Source organism: Grampus griseus, assembly GCF_964374135.1.
Source record: "Grampus griseus genome assembly, chromosome: 1".
Lineage (NCBI taxonomy): Eukaryota > Metazoa > Chordata > Mammalia > Artiodactyla > Delphinidae > Grampus > Grampus griseus.
This window is the reverse complement of record NC_139017.1, coordinates 145,224,233-145,243,459: the sequence shown is the minus strand read 5'-3', so window position 1 is coordinate 145,243,459 and position 19,227 is coordinate 145,224,233. Positions and strand designations below refer to the sequence as shown.

Sequence of the window (19,227 nt, the reverse complement as noted above, 5' to 3'; positions counted from 1 at the left end):
TTTGGTTAAAAAAAAGAAAGGAATAAAGGTATGAAAGGGACTGAGGCCTGGGAGCAGCATGGTGAGCCCAGTAGAGGAGAGGCCTGGTAGTGGGCACTCCTACACTTCACTAAAGCCTGGGTAACTGCTTGAGGAGGGAAAGCAGGAACCCTGGGGCAGGGAAGGGGGTGGGGTCTGTCCTCAGTGATTAATGACCACTGTGACCTCCTGGCCCAGGGTACTGAGTAAGGAGCCCAAAGGCTCTAAACCCAGTTGTGGGAATGCCTTTGCTGGGCCCCATCAAGGCGTCCAAGACCTCAGTGCAAGGGCAAAAGGAAGAAAGAGAAAAAAGGTGACAGAAAGAGAAAGATAGAATTGGTGGTTGGGAGTTCTGGGCAGCCCATGCCTCAGCCCCTGCAAGCTGATGGTACTGAGTATGGGCCTGTGAGGCATGGGCCCATCACATGGTGCTGACATAATCTGCGAAGGCTTGGGATGAGTCCCACGAGTCGCTAACCACATGGCAGGTGGCGCGGAGCCGTCGGATGGCTTCCCTGGCTGTGACTGCATCCTGGTCCAGCCAGTTCTGGAAGAGGCGCAGGTGACCAAAGGCCCCACGGCCCCAGCGCTCCAGCCGCTTGGCAAACTCCAGAAGCCCATCTGGCTTGATGCAGTTGGAACTGGTAGGGGTGAGAAGGATTAGACACCCAGGAGTCAACTAATCCCTGGTCTGTGTCCCTGCAGCTCCATCCCTTGTCGTTGCCCTCCCTTCACCTTCCCTACACCCACATGTACCTGATATCCAGCTGACACAGAGAGGAGGATGAATCCTCTGAGAATACATCTGCCAGGGCCAGTAGGCCAGCATTCCCTGGGGAGAAGGGGAGAAATACTCATCACCTCTACCCAAGAACAGGGAACAAGGGTATCCCAATCCAGTTCTGGCTGGGGAGAAGCCCAGACTCCTAAAGCCCCAGCACAACTATATCCCAACCCCCGTCTTCCCAGTGGAGAGGTGTATGCCTTCACCCACTGAATTTCTAGGTCAAAGGACTGGCTCCTTCCCCCTCTCCCTCCTCAGGGCCCTGCCCCCACCCAGGCGGTTCCCTGGCAGCCGGAGGCCCTTCAGTGTGGAGTTGCCCTTCATAGCAGCAACCATCTCAGGCAGAAATTGGGCCGGGCGCTTCTCAAACAGACGGCAGAAGGAGAAGGTAATCTCTGTCAAGAGAAAGTGGAATAAGTTCTGATGGCAGCATGAGAACTGGTGCTGCCCCTCCGGCCCCAGGGCCTTAGCAAGGGGTATATGAGCATTTTACAGAGTCCCAGAAGGAGAAAATAATTTGTCCAAAACCCCAAGCAAGGCTGCAACTAAGTCAGTATTCAAACCAGAGATTGAGCCTACAGGGGAGGCTCTCTGCACAGACCTCCATACACTTCCTTCTATGCAGGGGTGGGCATTAGCTACAAGTCTATGAGGGGGCTCCTGGCAGCACATTTATCCCTTCCCACCACCATCATTTGTCAGCCACTGGAAGGTAAGAAAAACTTTTAGGTGAAGCACTCTCCAAGTGAGTAATTTCCCATGTTTAGTATAGGAAGAGTTGAGTAGGGGACCCTTTAGAAGGAAGGTGATGCAGGTTCTGTGATCATTTTATAGTTGACATAAGGCCAAGAAAAGAACAGTGGCTTGCTCCTTCAGTGAGACCGTGGCAGATCTGCAGTGAGGACCCACGAATGCCCCAGGCTCTGGATGAACTTACCTTGAAGAGTCAGATTCTGGAGCAAAAACAGCACCTCACTCTGACAGTCAGCCAGATTCATGTCGTGGAAGCTCAGCCTTTTCAGAGCTAGGTTGTACTCTGGATCGGGAAAGTTTATGGACCTTAGTGTTCTCAAAGAACAATGCAAAGTCCCCTTCTATTTTCCCTTTACCATTCTAACTGGGTCCTACCTTTGAGTGTCTGCAACACAAGCCCAAAATCTTGGGGAGAGGCAAAGGTGGCACTATCCAGGGACAGCTGCTGCAGAGAACCTGAGGCCTTCAGTACAGAGCAGAGCAGTGGGGCTGGCTGGGCTCCCCGTGGAAATCCCATCTCCAGCTGTTCCAGGCAGTTTTCTGGATATGGTAGGGAGAGAAGATTACAGCTGGCCATTGCTACTTCTCTCCCATTGCAGGTCCCATCCTGTCCTTAAAGGATTCACTGAAAAATCATTTATTCGTCTACTTGTCCTTGAGTGCCTACTATATGCGAGGCAGTATGCTAATATACGATTTAGTCCTTGTCCTTAACGGTGCTTTTAATCCAAGAACACAACTAATCGGACACAAGTAGGGTATGCAGCATGGTGGCATATGAGACATGCAGGAACTAAGGGGACATACAGCATGGGGACCCAATCTAGTCTAACGGTCAGGTCTGTTTTGGTTCAGACCCCTTTCTGGAGACAGATCTGCCATAGTCACTCCCTACGGGGCTAGTGTTGGTCTGGGATCTATCCAACCCATGGTTATCTTTAAGAACGGGCTCTAAAGGCAACAAATTACAGATAAGCCAGGAATGTGTGGTGACTGGCCTGGATTAGAGATCTTTTGCCTTCCCCACACAAATAGACCTGCACACGTCTGTGGAGATAGACACACGCGCATAGTACTTCACCTGGTATCTCCTCATCCCCAATTATGTGGCTAGGGGGCCCTGCATTCCCTGGTACTGCAGGGTTGTCCCTCTGGCTAGGGTGGTCGACACGAATAGAGAGGACCCGCAACAGGGGCAGGGCTCGCACAATGGCACGTGTCAGCTCCAGGATGGGCAGTGGTGAGAACAGGTCACTGAGATGCAGGGCACGGAGGCGGCATCCAGCCTGGCTTGACAGGGCCCGCAGGCTATCTAGCAGGCGGAAGATATTAGAGCCCAGGCCTATGGCAGGAAAGAGATTGGGTCAGTCATGTGGGAGTATCAGTAGGGGTAATACTCAGATACAACTCCAAATATTTCTGTTGATAACTACCAAATCTGAGCTTTGGCTCAGATTATTTTAAATCATTCTCAGCTATTCATCCATTGTCTTGCTTTTTCCTCAGGTAACCAGCTTACTGATGCCGCCTCTACTGGGCCATGCCCTCAAACATCAGTCAGGGCAGAGTCACAAAACAGAAGATAGGATGTGGTGGGACAGCATGTGGCTGCTAGCTGATTGATGGGCCCAGACAGCAGCAGAGATCTCTGGACTTTTCCTATAGGTCATGGGGAACATCTGAAAACTAAGCAGGAGAGTGACAGTGATCCAATAGGGAATACTTTTAAATTCATTGGGTGGGAATAGGGCTGAAAACGATAACCACATCCCACAGAAGGGAGTAGGATCCAGGAAGGTTAGGGCAGTTGCTTAATGCCACAGAGCAAATAATTCCTTGGAAGCCACACCTTTCTCTCTCCTTGGACTGAGCAGACTCCTTTTGATTCATTCATTCAACTAAACCTTACCCATGGTAAGCACCTGGTAAGCTTGTTTTTCTGCTAGGTAGTCATGAGCAGCAGATCTTGTTCCTGCCTATACAGCCTGATAACAAAAGCAGATGATGGGGACTGGGGAAGTAGAGTGCTGTGGAAGTAAAAGGATGGGTACTTAACACCCAATTTAGCTTTCGTCAGTAAAGACTCTCTGGCTGAGTCCTAAAGAACATAAAAGAGAGGCTAAAAGGAGGAGGAGTGACTGGCAGAGTGAACTTGGCATATATCAAGACCTGAAGGAGAAAGAGTGGCAGGTTCCAAGAACTGAGAAATACTCAATGTGGCTGGTGTGTAAAGTATGAGGGAGGGACGATTCAACTATAGAGGTAAGCAGGGTAAGAACATGAATGGCCCTCTAAGTAAAAACATACAGTGACAAGAAGCCGTTGAATTTTTAGATGATTGACAGATTTGCAGTTTTGAAAATGCTTGGGTTGCAGTGTAAAAAATGAGTTGTATGGTGTGTATGGAGTCAGAAGGAACTGCTGAAATGGTGAATCCAGATGAGAGGTAATGGTAGTCTGAATTAAGAATGTGGAGATAAATGAATCTGAGAGATTGTACCACCTGGTAGCCAAATATATGTGGCGTAAGAGAATCCAGGCTTTTTTTGAGCAACTGAATCTGTGATGTCACTGAGAACAGAAGGAAGGTCTGTTTAGAAGGAAGAAGACGCATTCAGGTTGGGGAGTGTGGTTTATGAATCCTGTGATATCTAGTTGTCAGATGGATAAATAGGTCTGGAGTTTAGGAGGAGGATCTGGGCTAATGTCATAAAATGGGGGTGTCTTCAGCATAGTTGGTCTTTGAAACGAAGTCCAGTAAGCATGTGTAAACTGGGAGAGTTTTGAGGCTCTCTGAACATTAAGAGAGAAGTAATGTCCAGAAAGGGAGGAAAAAAAAACTCAGAAAATTTTGAGGTAGTAGAAATGAGACTATTTCACGAAGAAGACAATACTTAATAGCAGATGATGCCGAGAATTAATTTAAGATGACTGAAAGGTATATATTGGACTTAGCAACAAGGATGACGTTGGTCACCTCGAGGTCCTTGATGCAGTAGACAGGGTGGAAGCAAGGCTGGAGTGGCTGTGAGAGAAGAGGGCACAGATGACTCTTAAGGTTGTCTCTGAAGGGCATGGAAGAATAGGACAGTTAATAAATGGAATAGATGGAGGTGGTGGTGGTAGTTTTTGGTGGATACCTGACTGAGAGAAGAGAGGCAGCATTAAGTGGTTTATAAGCATGAGTTCTGGAGCCAGGTTACCTGGGTTTGAATTCTAGCTCTACAATTTACTAACTTATCCTGGGCAAGTCACTTGACCTCAGAATTGTAAGGATTAAATTAGTTAAAGAATATTTAAAGGGGCTTCCCCAGTGGCGCAGTGGTTAAGAATCTGCCTGCCAATGCAGGGCACACGGGTTCAAGCCCTGGTCCGGGAAGATCCCACATGCCGCGGAGCAACTAAGCCCGTGTGCCGCAACTACTGAGCCTGCGCTCTAGAGCCCTCGAGCCACAACTACTGAAGCCTGCGCGCCTAGAGCCCATGCTCCGCAACAAGAGAAGCCACTGCAGTGAGAAGCCCTCACACCGCAACAAAGAGTAGCCCCCACTCGCCGCAACAGAGAAAGCCCGCGTGCAGCAATGAAGACCCAATGCAGCCAAAAATAATAAATAAATAAAATAATTTTAAAAAAAAGAATATTTAAAATATGCCAGATGCAGAGTAGGCAGTATATAAAAGTTAGCTCTTATTGAGGCATTTGAAAAATGTGCTTTCCTAAGGAGTTAAGAGGTTATGTATCCAGAGCACAGGCAGAAGAGTTAGCCTTAGATAGGGCAGCCATTTCTCCCATTGTGATGAAGGAAGAAAGGAAGAGTGCAGGTGTAGGAGTTTCTAGGTTGGTTAACATGTTGAAGGAGTTCATGTGTGATGGCTTCTATTTTCTGTGAAGTAGGTGGTCATCTGCTGAGAGGAAAAGAAGGGTTTGAAGTGGTAGGGTAGGAATGGAACTGATGTTGCAGACAGGGTTCATATGAGGATGATGACCATGAATGTATATAGTAGCACCAATCTGCAGTTGTGTGACTTTCTCTAGCAGTGTTCAGCAACCTAGGCAGATTGCTGGATTTAGCCAGAACTGAAATTTGGCTAGCTGGGCACAACCAGATGGGAAAGAACTGAGGGCTGTTTTGCAGGTTGCTGGTCTGATTTTTTTTTTAAAAAGGTATCCCACACCTTTTTATATAGCTGCTTTGGTATGATTAGTGAGATCCAACCTCAGTCCTGGTTGGCCCTGTATACACTATATTCTCCCACCTGTCCTTGGTTTGCCTACCATATCTAAGGTAGACTCATTCTTCAGATTTTCATTGTCCCTCAGGAACCCCTGCTTCCAACTAAATCAAGCCTGTAGACCTTGTGTTCATCTTCTCTAGCACCGACAGTCTGCCACTATATCATGTGTGTGCCTTCTGCCTCCCTGTGAGAAGGCAGCTTCCTGATCATACCCCCATTCCCCTCCACAGGGTTGGGCACACAGCTGGTGCTGCTGGGAGACCCAACCCCTGCCCCTCCAGGGCACTCACCATTATAGGAGAGTGTGAGGCTCTCCAGAGACACCCAGGAGCTCAGCAGGTGGCACAGTGTCAGAGCCGCCTCTGTGGAGAGTGGAACCGTGAAGAGCTCCAAGGTGGAAATGCTGCGGAATCTTTGGGAGGCCTCCAGTGCTGGAAGCCCCAGGCAACTGGGATCTGATCCATCCAGTGCTCCACAAGCCACTTCCCCGATCTCCATCTCTTCCCCATCCTCTTTCTCACCCGCCACAATGAAAACAAAGTCATATAGGTCTTCAGATTCAGCACCAGACCCCTGACGGGTGCGAGCACCCTTCTTCCCTGCAGCTCGCTTAAAACGCTTTAGGGGCTTAGGCTGTGGGGCTGAGCTAGCTGGAGCCCGTTTAGATGAGGATGTGGAAGAAGAAGCAGAGGCAGAGGAGGTGGTGGCTGGAGCAGAGGGTGGGCGTTTGGTGCCAGGAGCCTCATGGGAAGTGGCTGGAGGGAGCGGCTCCCTCTTAGGGTCTGTCCCGCCTGCTGTCAGGCTCTCCTGTGTGCTCCGGCGTGTTACCCGAGCGGCAGGTGCACCTCTGGCCGTCTGCTTGGCTTCACTCTTCCGCCGGGAGGCCATCAGGGCTGCAGCACATCGCTCAGCAGCATCCCGGCGAGGCCGGCGTGAGCCCAGCAGGAGGGACCCTTCATCTCGGGATGGGGCCCGGCCTCGGGAGGCCTCTCCACAGAGGCGGCAGGGTGGGCCACCGGGGCCTGGCTGCCAGAAGCCAGCACTCATGGTGAGGATAAGAATGAAAAGGGCTGACTCAGGTACAGGCCAGGAGTACAGCGACACCTGGCTGACAGCCCCATGGTGAATAAGCTGATGCAACAGCTGCCGAAGTGACTGCTGAGCAGCCACATCAGAGAAAAGCAGGTGGCGGAACTTGAGGGTGTGCAGGGAACTGGCCAGGGTCTCCAGAACCCTGCGATTGGGCTCAGCCACCAGCTCAGTCGCACCCTGCAGCATGTTGCAGATGGTGAGCTGCCGGACATGGCGGGAGCTATGCAGGAGAGGTGAGAAGCGCTGGTCACAAAGACGCCTGTCAGAAGACACATCAATGGTCCCACGTAGAACATGGGAAAAAAAGGCCTCCATAAACTTGGCTCGCCAACAGGTCACGCTCTGAAAGCAGAGAACATTCCAGACAGCTGTGATACTAAGTGCTACCCATGGAACCCAGTTTCTTTCCTTCCAATAGCTAGCTGTTTACCGAGCCAGGTAACATTCTAAATAATGTATGCAAGTTCATTTAATCCTCACATCTTTGAGGTATATATTACTATTAGATCCATTTTACAGGTAAGAAAACCAAGGCACAAATGTTATTGCCTGTGGTTACACAGTTAAGGGGCAGGATTAGGATCTGAACCCAGGAGGGAATTCCCTGGTGATTCAGTGGTTAGGACTCTGAGCTCTCACTTCTGAGGGCCCAGGTTCAATCCCTGGTCGGGGAACCAAGATCCCACAAGCCACACGGCATAGCCAAAAAAAAAAAAGGATTGGAACCCAGGAAATTTGGTTCCAGAGACTATTACTATAGTGCCTCCCAAGTGAAACATTCAACCCTGTTAAGTTCTTCCACACTTGTTTTTAGAACCTGATCCTAACTTTCCATTCTTAACGCTACCACCTTTGTTCAGACCCTTATCACCTAACACCTGGCTACTTCATTAGCTTCCTGATTCCTCTGCTTGTTCCCCTTCCCAAACTTTTGCACAAGTCCACTGGGTTCATCTTTGTATTAAAAAACAAAACTCTGATTACATTATTCTCCTTTAAAACCCCTAATGTCTCCCCACTGCTTAGGGGATCAGTGCTGCAACACATTTGAAGTTCCTCAGACTGGCAGGGAAAGCTGTCCACAATATAGCCTCTGCCTACCTGAGAAGCTTTATCTGCCACACCTTGCTCATGAATGCTTTGCTCTGGCGAAACTGGTCACCTCACTGACCCAAACGTGCCTTCTTTTTCCTTTCCTACCTCTGCCAGAAATGCTCTCCATTGCCAGATCAAATAGACTTCATGAAGACCTACCAACATTTTGCTCTTTGAGGCTGTTGGTCTCATTGAGTGTCTGCCCCACTTTCTACCCCTCCCCCCTACCTCTCATGTTGGTACTCTGATACTGACTACTCAGGTCTTAGATGTTGGTACATATGTCTCATGGTGTTGAGTCTCTTCCTGTATACACATCTCATCCCAACCAGATTAGAAATACCTGGAGAGGAGGCAGCAACTAGAAAACTAGTGCCTTAGTTTTCTCCAAGGCAATACTTTGCTTTGATGGGTATGAGATTTCATCAGGCTATTCTGATACATTTAGAAGAACTGAACACACGTGATTTTTTTTTTTCCACAAGTGATTTTTAAGCTTTGATATACATCAGAATTTACTGTGGAGCTTTTTCCCAAAATTCATATGCCATGTACCCAGGCTTGGTGATTATATTATGTTACATCTGAGGTAAGGTCCATGCATCTTTATTTTTTAAACCTTCCCCAGATGATTCTGATGTATATATCAGAGATTAGGAATTACTGCTACCTACCCCCAAAGGACACATTGAGACAAATATTGATATTTCTCTAAGTATTTCTCTAAGTCCCCATTCTCTCCTAAGGTGCATAGAAAGTCTGATGACTTTCATAAAAGTGCCAGCTCTGCCACTATACTCTGGACCTCTTGAAACCTCTTTATTCATCTGTAAAATGTGGATAATATCACCTGCTTCACAGGTTTGTTGTGAAGATCAAATGAGACAGTGCAAGTTTAAAGCACCTTGTAAACTGTAAAATACAAAATGTAACTTGTTAATGATAATAATTACCCCACATGGGAAATGTGAAATGGACTGGATGGAGGCAGAGCCTGTTAAGCAGGGTGCTTATTCAACCCGAAGGTGGTGGGGCCTGAGGTTCCCAAAGGCTAAAAATAAGATACTTCCTTTGGTATCTACCCTGCCTCCGTGCATTCCCTCATACCAGATTGACCCTCAGTTTATATGAGGTTCTTGGCAGGCAGGAGGTGGGCCCCTATTCTCAGGCAAAAGTGTCATTCCTTTTGCCCTAGCTATTCCCCAAGACCCTGCTGTGGTAATAATTAGGAACGACTTCACGTTTAAGCTAACTGCATGGCACAACAAGTGAGAAAGGCCCCTCCAGCAGCAGTGTGGGGGCCTGAGGGCAGCAGAAAAAAATACCTGGCAACCAAATCTCTACTCAGCCTTAAGTGGAAGCTAAGAGGGTATTCCTGAATCCTTTAATCCTGCCTCATTCTAGCACTTTTTTCACACATTTGCTGGCCCACACAGCCTTGAAAAATACTTGCAGGTATCCCTAGCAAGGCTTCAACTTCACAAGTGAAATAGATGGTTACCATGAGATCTGGGCCTAAAATATGGACAAATATGTGAACGTGAACCAAGATATTGTGGCTGTTTCCGACTATAAGGCATGTGGAATATGAACTTTAGATAACTAAATACTTGGGTTTTTCAGACATTTTATTGGTTTACAAAGACAATAGGAGAGAATATTTGAAATTGGAACACCCCAGACCTGTGATAACCACAGTGAAAGCAGCATGACATAGTGATTAAGAGCATGCACTCCAGAGCCAGACTGCCTCAACTTGAATGTCCGGTCAGCCATTCATGAACTGTCACCTTAGGTAAGTCACTTTTCCTCTTTCTGCCTCAGTTTCATCATCTGTAAACTGAGGAAGAAAACTATACCTACATGACAGAGTTGTTGTGAAAATTAAATGAGTATGTAAAATTAGTTGACTATTGCAATGGCTTCTTTCTCATGAATTAATGCATAAGCAGATAGCAATTCACTGCATTTTATTCCATCACCACCTTGTAGAAGATTCTATGCTAAAACTTCAAAGCTGAAAAATACCTGAGAGATCTAGTCCAAACCACTCATTTTGTGGACCTGTACACTATAGTTCATACACTATAGTTCAGACAATGCAAAGTGATTTAAATACTTTCTTTTGGGGGAGAGTAGGGGAAATAAGGCACCACCAAAGAGGTGACATGACATTTGCTTACCAACACAATCAGTCCTTGGCCCATCCACAACGGGCTGGCAGCTCAGGTACTGGTAGGGAAGGAAGAAGTGTGTACAAACTAGGGAGAGCTAAATATTTTCTTGTACTAAACTGTTAGAGCCTGCAAATGCTCATAAACTATATATCGTCCACTGTTTTTCTGATAACAGAAATATTGTTTGTGGAACTATAAGGAAGCAAATCAAAAATCATGTGTAAACCAACTTTTTGGAGTGTATATGTATATGTGATGAGCTATAGGTATTTGTGTTTATAACACTGAGACAATTCTGAACAGTTTCAAATGCTGGGCTTTTTTTTTAAACATTACATATCACCACATCATTAAACATTTTTACCACCACGTATTTAAATATTTTTAGAATGACTTTATTAATATTTTGAAAATATGGATGTACTATATTTAATAATTTCTATATTATTGAATACTTAAATTGTTTCTAGCTTTTTATATTAAACTTTGCTGTAATGAACATCTGGAAATAAATCTTCACGAGTATCTCAATTTTATATACCATAAGATATATACTTCTTAAAATTTCTAGTTGAAGAATTTGAATATTTTAAAGACTCTTGACAATTATCACCAGATTGCCCACCAAGAAAGTTGTAACATTTCTGCTCCCACCACCAGCATATTAAAATGCAAGTCCTACCCACCCCTGGAATTATCTTTTAAAACAAAACGAAATTAAAACAATACTTCACTAATTTAAGAGGTATAATTTTACTTTCCCATTTTTTTATTATTAATGAGATTGAACATTTTTTACTTTACTGGAGATTTTTGTATATTTTGAAACTTGTCCAAATCTGTATTCATTTTATTCTACTGTTCACCTGTCTTATCTTCTGTATCCTTTTATATTGCAAATATTGTTGCAAACATTCTTTTACGTGCCTTTTAAATTGTATTTATAGTGTTGGCATTTTATGTGGCCAGATGTGTCCATATTTTCTTTTTTGGTTCTGCCTATTTACTAGTACTCTCCACCCTGAGATTAGATAACCAGTCACCTTTATTCTTTTTTAAAACTGTTTTGTGCTTTTACTTTTTACAATGTAATCTTTAATCTATATAGAAATTGAGTATATTGTAAAGTGAGGCTCTAACTTTATTTTTTCCAAATGGTTAACCAGTTACTAGAGAACCACTGATTGAATAATCCTTCACTTCCCCATTGCTTTGTCTCCAGAATATCTATTTTATTCTGCAGATCTCTTAATACACATATACACTAGTACTACACAGTCTGAAACACTATTGCTCCATAAGCAACCAGGTACTCTATCTTGCTCACCACTATATACCTAGAACCTAGCATAGTGCCTGGAACTGAATAGTCACTCAATAACTGTCTGAATTATGAATGAAGTGAAGGTTACTGTTATGCAAAAGTGGGAAGTGGAAGCAGACACCCTCTGGAATGGATATGATGCTCCAAGTCAGGACTTCTGCGTAGGTGACTGTTAGGCCACCAGGCCTGGGGCTTCCTATATATTCTGAAATACTCTGAGACAAGGAAACAGATAACAAATAGACATTCCTTCCCAGGAAGCTTGAGATAATGGTGGAAAAAGCTTTCTCAAAGAGAAAGATATTACAGTCTCCATCACCTGTTAGTCAACCATACTACTTGGGAGACACTGTGACAAAGTGAATCTCATGTTTCTTTAAAGGTTGCAGGAAGCTGTTGCCGTTTCTTAACATTTTTGTGTCCACTTCCCTTCCTCATAAGGCCTAACTCCTATACATAATGCCTGATAATTTCATTGGGCCTCAATGTCATTATGCTGAACTCCAGGGGCTGCATCTACATCTAGAAGTGGAAAAGCTGAAGGATATGGAGCTGAATGTTATTACTGAACCTAGTGTATCCCCACAAAATAAATCTCCAATTTCTGATAAAAGCTTGTTCTCTTGTCATTTGGCCTCATTCACTATATAAAGCCCAGTTCAAATACTACTTCCTAGGAAAGAATTTCTTACTCCCTTTTCCTTCAACCTTCTCGCTACACTCGATCATACCACTTGGCCTACCATACATGATGTATTTGTTTGCAGATTTCCCCACTAAACTGACAGTTCCTCAAGATTAGGGATTGTGTCTGTACCTCTAATATTCAGCATAAGATGTGGTATGTGGTAAGTCTGAGTAAATGTTTATTGAACTCAATCTGTCCTGTCACCGAATTATGGAGCAGTAAAAGGAATTCTGTTTAAATGAGAGCTCCAGTGAGTTATATTTGAACCAATGAATAATAGAATCTTATTATTCTAAGGGCTAAGAGGACCCCTAAAAGTATCTTGTCCAATATCTCCAACAATGCCAAACTTCTTCTATTGATACAGTACCCTTGTGTCAGGTGGGGTTATCCAGACTCTATTAAACACTGAGTGATGGGAAGCTTATTACCTCTGGAATTAGCTTGTTTCATCACCAATAACCTCAGAGTTTAAAAATTCTACAGTTTAGCAAAAATTTATCCTCCTTTAGCTTCCACCCAGAACAAGTCTGTTAATCCCTCTTTCAAATATTTCAAGACAGTTCATGTTCCCCAAGTCTTCTCTTTTTCAGGAAAAACATCTCCAGTCTTCCAAATGTGACTCACATGATGTGGCTTTGACTTCTTTCTCCATACTCCAGGGATAGCCTGACCACTGCAGAGTCAAGCAGGTCTATCATCCCCCTTGTCTTTCAGTCTACATTATAGTTACATTAGTTCACACAGCTCAGGATATAGTCATTGTATGAGTGGCTTTAGCACAATGTAGACTAAACCCCCTTAATCTTTTTTATTCTAGCTGCTGCTGAGCCAGACCCCTCCACCCACTACCCTGAGGTCTTGCAATTAGAATTTTTTAGACTCAAGTGGAGAGTTGGTTTATTCTGCTAACTTTCATCTTGTTAGGTTTGACCATTGCTCCAGCCCTGTCAAGATCTGAATCCAGGTTCTGCCATCCATTGTGATCACTACCTTTCCCTGTTTTGTGTCACCTGCAAACATGGTGAACAAGCAAGTCAGTGACAAATGTCAAATGAAAAGAACTTCGTGACAAGCCATCAGAGACCTCTTCCCAAATTCATTCCATGCCTGCCCCTGCACTTTACCAGTACCCAGCTTGTGTTTGTGTGCTATTCCTGCTTTCACTGTGCAAAGTCAGGCCAGAGTTCTACCTGGTGCCTTAACTTACTTCCAAACTGGAAGGCCTTGTCTTCATCAGCTCATCCCATAGTCGGCGCCAAATGGCCTGAGTGGAGAGGCCTGTAGAGAGAAATATCACATTTACTTGGCTGCTCCTTGGTCTCCATGAGTGAAGTACATCAGCCTTTTAATGTCCTTTTCTAGGTTCACAGGAGCAACATGGCAGAGTGGTAAAGAGCACTGGCTCTAACGACAGACTGCCTGGCTTCAAATATCAGCAAACCATAGTCTAGCAGTGTAACCTTGGGCAAGATACTTAATTTTTCTGTACCTCAGTTTCCTTATCTATAAAATGTAGTTGTTAATAGCAATTTCACAGAGTTGTTGAAAATATTAAATGAGTTTCCCCAGGTAAAGTGCCTAAGACAGTGCTTGGAACAGGGTTAGTTAGATGAATGTTAGCTATTAACAGATGTGTCCAATGAGGGGTTTGGGAGGCAGCTTGATAAATTAGAAAAACTAATTCAAAAGATTCAAAAGGGGCTTCCCTGGTGGCGCAGTAGTTGGGAGTCCGCCTGCCGATGCGGGGGACGTGGGTTCATGCCCCGGTCTGGGAAGATCCCATGTGCCGCGGAGCGGCTGGGCCCGGGAAGCATGGCCGCTAAGCCTGCGTGTCCGGAGCCTGTGCTCCGCAACGGGAGAGGCCGCAGCGGTGAGAGGCCCGCGTACCGCAAAAAAAAAAAAAAAAAAAAAAAAAAAAGAGATTCAAAAGATCTGGGTTCGGGACTTCCCTGGTGCTCCAGTGGTAAAGAATTCTCCTTACAATGCAATGGACACGGGTTCGATCCCTGGTCAGAGAACTAAGGTCCCGCGTGCTGTGGGGCAACTAAGCCCGCGTGCCACAACTACTGAGCTCGCACGCCTCAACTAGAGGGCCCTCATGCCACAAACTACAGAGCCCACGCACTCTGGAACCTGCACGCCACAACTCTGGAGCCCACATGCCCTGGAGCCTGCATGCCACAACTAGAGAAGAGAAAACCCACATGCCACAACTAGAGAGAAGCCCGGGCGCCGCAGTGAAAGATTCTGCATGCCTCAATGAAGATCCCGTGTGCTGCAACTAAGACTCAATGCAGCCAAAAATAAATAAATAATGAATTTAAAAAAATACATTGTCGTAACTGAAGTTTATTTAAAAAAAAAAAAAGATCTGGGGCTTCCCTGGTGGCGCAGTGGTTAAAAATCCGCCTGCCAATGCAGGGGACACAGGGTTCGAGCTCTGGTCCAGGAAGATCCCACATGGTGCAGAGCAATTAAGTCCGTGTTCCACAACTACTGAGTCTATGCTCTAGAGCCCACAAGCCACAACTACTGAGCCCGTGAGCTACAACTACTGAAGCCCATGTGCCTAGAGCCCGTGCTCTGTAACAAGAGAAGCCACTGCAATGAGAAGCCCGTGCACCACAACTATAGAAAGCCCGTGTGCAGCAACGAAGACCCAATGCAGCCAAAAATAAATAAATTAATTTAAAAAAATAACTTAAAAAAAAAAAGATCTGTGTTCAGGAATTCCCTGGCTGTCCAGTGGTTAGGATTTGCTGCTTTCACTGCCGGAGCCTGGGTTCAATCCCTGGTCGGGGAACTAAGATCCTGCAAAAGGTCTGGGTTCTATTTGGCTTTGCTATTAATTGTTGTGTGCCTGTGGTTTCTTTTTTATTAGTATAATAGGGATCACATACTTGTTTTGTGTTTCACAGGACATTGAGAAATCAGATAAGAAAATAGGTGTGAGGGTACTTTTGAAAAGCATGAAGTTCTATGCAGGTATCAGGTGTAATATTTACCTGAAGAACATCATGGTGCCTTGCTTACAATCAGTGACTGAAAAAAAGACAGAAAAACACTCACCTTTCTTGAGGGCAGTTTCCTCAATCCTCTCCAAGTAATATATATTGAGCAGAGGTAAGATGCTTTGAAGTATTGGGCCTGGGAGGGCTACAAAAACCAAACATAAAATTTACTTTTTTCTCCCAGAGTTGCAAGCATTATTTATCCTACTGGAAAGGAAAACAGAAGGGCAAGACTTCTCACTTGACGAGTGGAACTTATAGAAGCTAACCTAAGTTTAATTCAAACTCTGGTCCACTTATCTTCAGCCACTTAGTTGGCAGCTGGAATTTCAGGGGCATGCATGTCTTCAAGGGTGAGATAATCCCACAAAGCAAGCTGATAGGCTCATTTAGGAGCTGGCAGTTCACTTCTGCCCAAGCCTAATGGACCATTCCTCATTTAAAAGGTCCTTTCGAGTATGTGTGATTTTAAAAAATCACATAATTTTTCATAATCTGGGCCCTACTAACTTCTCCAGCTCCCTGCTTTGCCTCCTACACTTCAGCCATAATAAACTACTTTTTTCAGTTACCTAACTCCCTGCTTTCTGCCTGTGCCTTTGTCATGCTGTTCTCTCCACTGGGAATGTTCTTGCCATTTTCAGCATATCAATTACTCATCTTTCACGTATCACATGCCCTTTATTAAGCCTTTCCTGAAATCCCTTCCCAGTCTTCCAAACTGGCCACTTCCATCCTTTGGGCTCCCACTATACCCTGAACTAGCACTTTCCTATGAAGAATAGAAATAATTAGGCTCTATACTCTTAATTCAATATATCTTAAAAACAAAACTTGCTCTTGCTAACTTCCCTAGATCTGAGAGGCATTACAGTATTGTGGCTAAATGGTTTAATCTCTAGATTGGACAAAACTGGGTGAAATCCTGATTGTACCACTTAATTATGAATTCATGGACAAATTAATGTCTTTGAGCCTCAGTTTCCTCAATTTTAAAATTGAGATAATAATAACTACCTCTTAAGATTGTTGTGAAAATTAAAGGAGACCATGCTCATAATCTTTTGAAGACTATGCCTGTCCATAATCTCACTAAATTTTAGCTATTATTATTCTTATCCTGTCAAAAGCATCTCTGTCCTGCCAAGAACAAGTCTTAAGATCATGATACTTGAGAAAATTCTTTCAAAACTTACATTCCAGGATCTCCTTTTATCTTTACTTATGCAATAACTGAGTCAAGATATCCAAGAGCCTAGTACAATTCTTTCTACATAGTAGGTACTCAATGTACCTGCTGAAGAAAAGCATTAATTCCCTATGCTATTATACTAATGTAGTCACTCTACTGCATTCAAAATAAAGTCCAAGTTCCATATCCTGGCATTCAAGGTATAACATACCTATTTTATTCCTCATTATATCCTTTCCTGCTGCCTTTACTCATTTTCCCCTCTTCTCTCTCTACACAAAGAAAAGCTAGTGCACTACTTCCAGGAAGGCTTTCCTGGCTGTTAGCCCACACTGAGACCTTCCTCCAAAATAGCATTGCTTAGCAGGCCTCTTACTTGGCCCTTCTAAGAGACCTAGCTTGATTCTGTGTGACTGTCCACCTGGGCTAGGCCCGCCCATAGGAGCTCTTCCTCCTCTGTCCATAATGCTCCCCTGTTTAGCCATCCCCTCTCACAGCCACAGGGATTCTCATCCCGTTATTCACAAACTCCTCTGTACCTTTCTCCATTCTTCTTAAGCCAGGCTCTTCCTTGCTTCTTTCCAGCCCACATCGTCAATGCTTCCCCTTCCCAACTTTGGGCCTCCACCCCCAGTCCTCTGCCCTGGTAGCCAGGTTTAGCATTCTGGAAGGTCCAGGCTGACACTGCCAGATCCACTGTACCTTCTTCCACATTCCCCAGGATTTTTCTGAGCCTCCTGCACAGATCCACTGAGACTCTTCTCCCATTGCCCATGAGTCAGCCTGACTCTACTCTTTTAGCTGTTGGTCCAGGGCCTCCACAATCCCCTCCCCCTCACTAGGCCTGAGGACTTCTAACAGTCTTCCCCCAGCAGACAAGGCACTTGGGCCTCTTCAGGATCCGTCCCCACCACCACCACCACCAAGGGCCTTCCTCCATCCCTGGACCTCCTTAACCACTCCACAGCTTTGGGGCTCATTCCTGGAGGCCCAACTCCCCAAACGCCAGGGCCTTTTCTCCACATCGGCCTCCTCACGCGTGTAACCCAAACCCCCATCCCAGGACATCAAGCCCCGACTCCTGACCTTACACGGGCCTTCCTCCTCGCAAAAGCACCACCACCACCGTTCCTGAGGCCTACTCTAGACACCCCCCCCAAGGCCCAGGGCCTCCTCTCCTGCCACCCCCTCCCCCTCCCCGGGCCCTCGGCCTGGCCTGCCATCTCCTCACCCAACTTCAGGCCTGGCCTCCGGGCCCCACCCCCTCACACCAGCAGTCAGTCAGGCCCAAGGCCTCCCTCCGTCCCGTGCGGGCAGGCCTACCCCCAGACCTCTCACTTTCCTCTCTTTCACTCTCACCGTCGGTGCCCAGGTCGCTCACCCGCGCTTTCCTCCTCAGCTGCCAGACTGCGACCAGCGGTACCCACCCCACGGCCCGGCCTCCTCGTGCCCATCCGCCCGCAGGCCTCCCTCCTCCGTTACCCGGCCCACCCCGCCGCCGTATTCCCAGGCCCCCCGGCCGGGCTAGTCGGCTCACCCTCCCAGGCCCTCATCCCAGCGCCCTAGGCCGCCCGCCTGTGCTTCTCAGCCTGGGCGCCCTCAACCCAGGCCGGGCCTGGCGGTCTCGGCCGCTCCCAGGCCCGGGCCTCCTTTCACTCCACTCGGACCCAGGCCTCCTAGCGGCGCCGCGCCCCCTCCCAGTTCGGGATCCCCGGGCCGTCGCCCCGCCTGGGGCCTCCGTGGCCCTTCCCGCCTGTCCGTCATTCGCGCCTCCGTCGATTGCTGATCCTCTCCCGGCCTCCCTTCACCCGCTCTCTGGCCCTTCCTCGCCGCTCCGGCCAATCCGAGCGGCCCCCGGCGCTCCGTGCCCTGCCCGTCAGTCCGTCGCTCAGTCAGTTTGGCATCCGAGGCCCTGGCCGTCTGTTCGCTCCCTCCAGCCCCGGGCCGTCAGACAGGCCTCGGCGCCCCGAGCCTTTCAGCTTCTCTGGCAGCCCCATCCCCTCGCTCTCCAGTCCACTGGCTGCCCTCGCTCAGCAGCTTGGCCTCCGGAGTCTCGGCCCCCGCGGTCTGTCAGGCAGACGCCGGAGGCCCCGCGCCGTCAGTCTGGTTAGGTGGCCCCGGGCCGGGCCTCCGGGCCTCCTGGCCTCCGTCCGGGCCTCGCAACCTCGGCCCCCGCCCCCAAGCAGAAGGGCCATCCCTGACCGTCCGTTAGACATCCGAGACTCCTCAGCCCGGCCCAGCCCGAGTGTCACTTCGGAGCCCACAGCCCGGCTAGTCAGTCCTGCCTCTGTCGCCCGGCCCGCTTCGCCCCAGACCGGGCCTCCTGGCCTCGCCCCCCGCGCCCCCCGGCCAGGCCGCGGTGCGGGTCCACCTGCCGGTTTGGTCTCCGCCTTTACTGTGCCCAGTCCTGTCAGTCACGGAATTCATGCTCCGACCCAAAGGTCTGGCTTCCAGTGCCCCGGGCTGGGCCTTGCTCCAGGCCTCCCGGCCTCGCCCCCCGCGCCCCCCGGCCGCTGGGCCGTCTCCGCTCGTTGCCAGAGGTAGCCCCTCACCCCGCGACTTACCCCACACCCCGCTTTCCAGAACCCCCATATGGGCGCTCACCGCCCGCCCGCACAGCTCGAACAGGGCGGGGGGAGCGCTGGGGCCCGAGGCCGAGCTCTTCGCTGGCGCCGCCTCCCGGGACGTGGCCTCCATGGTCGTTGCCGCCGCTACCTCACAGAACCAGCAACTCCGGGCGCGCCAGGCCTCGGGCGCCGCCATCTTGGGGAGGTGCGCGAGCCCGAGAGTAGCATTCGCGGGACGCCATCTTGAAAAGGTCAGCAGTTAGGACGGTTCCATCAGCGATGTGGGG

The 19,227-nt window shown here is 47.6% G+C and overlaps 1 protein-coding gene across 2 annotated transcripts; it reads right to left on the bottom strand.

Moving 5' to 3' along the window:
• Positions 1-436: 436 nt before the first annotated feature.
• LRRC41 (leucine rich repeat containing 41) lies at positions 437-19,144 on the bottom strand. 2 transcript variants are annotated; one of them, XM_082653910.1, is made up of 10 exons: positions 18,938-19,144; positions 15,240-15,326; positions 13,378-13,448; positions 6,082-7,225; positions 2,637-2,897; positions 1,931-2,095; positions 1,740-1,838; positions 1,075-1,197; positions 775-850; positions 437-659 (listed from the first exon to the last, which is right to left on the bottom strand). In XM_082653910.1, the coding sequence occupies exons 1-10, from the start codon at positions 19,134-19,136 to the stop codon at positions 440-442; spliced, it is 2,445 nt and encodes an 814-aa protein (XP_082510036.1). In that variant the 5' UTR covers positions 19,137-19,144; the 3' UTR covers positions 437-439. The 2 variants fall into 2 exon arrangements, with proteins under 2 accessions (XP_082510036.1, XP_082510037.1); XM_082653911.1 differs by lacking the exon at positions 2,637-2,897.
• Positions 19,145-19,227: the final 83 nt, after the last annotated feature.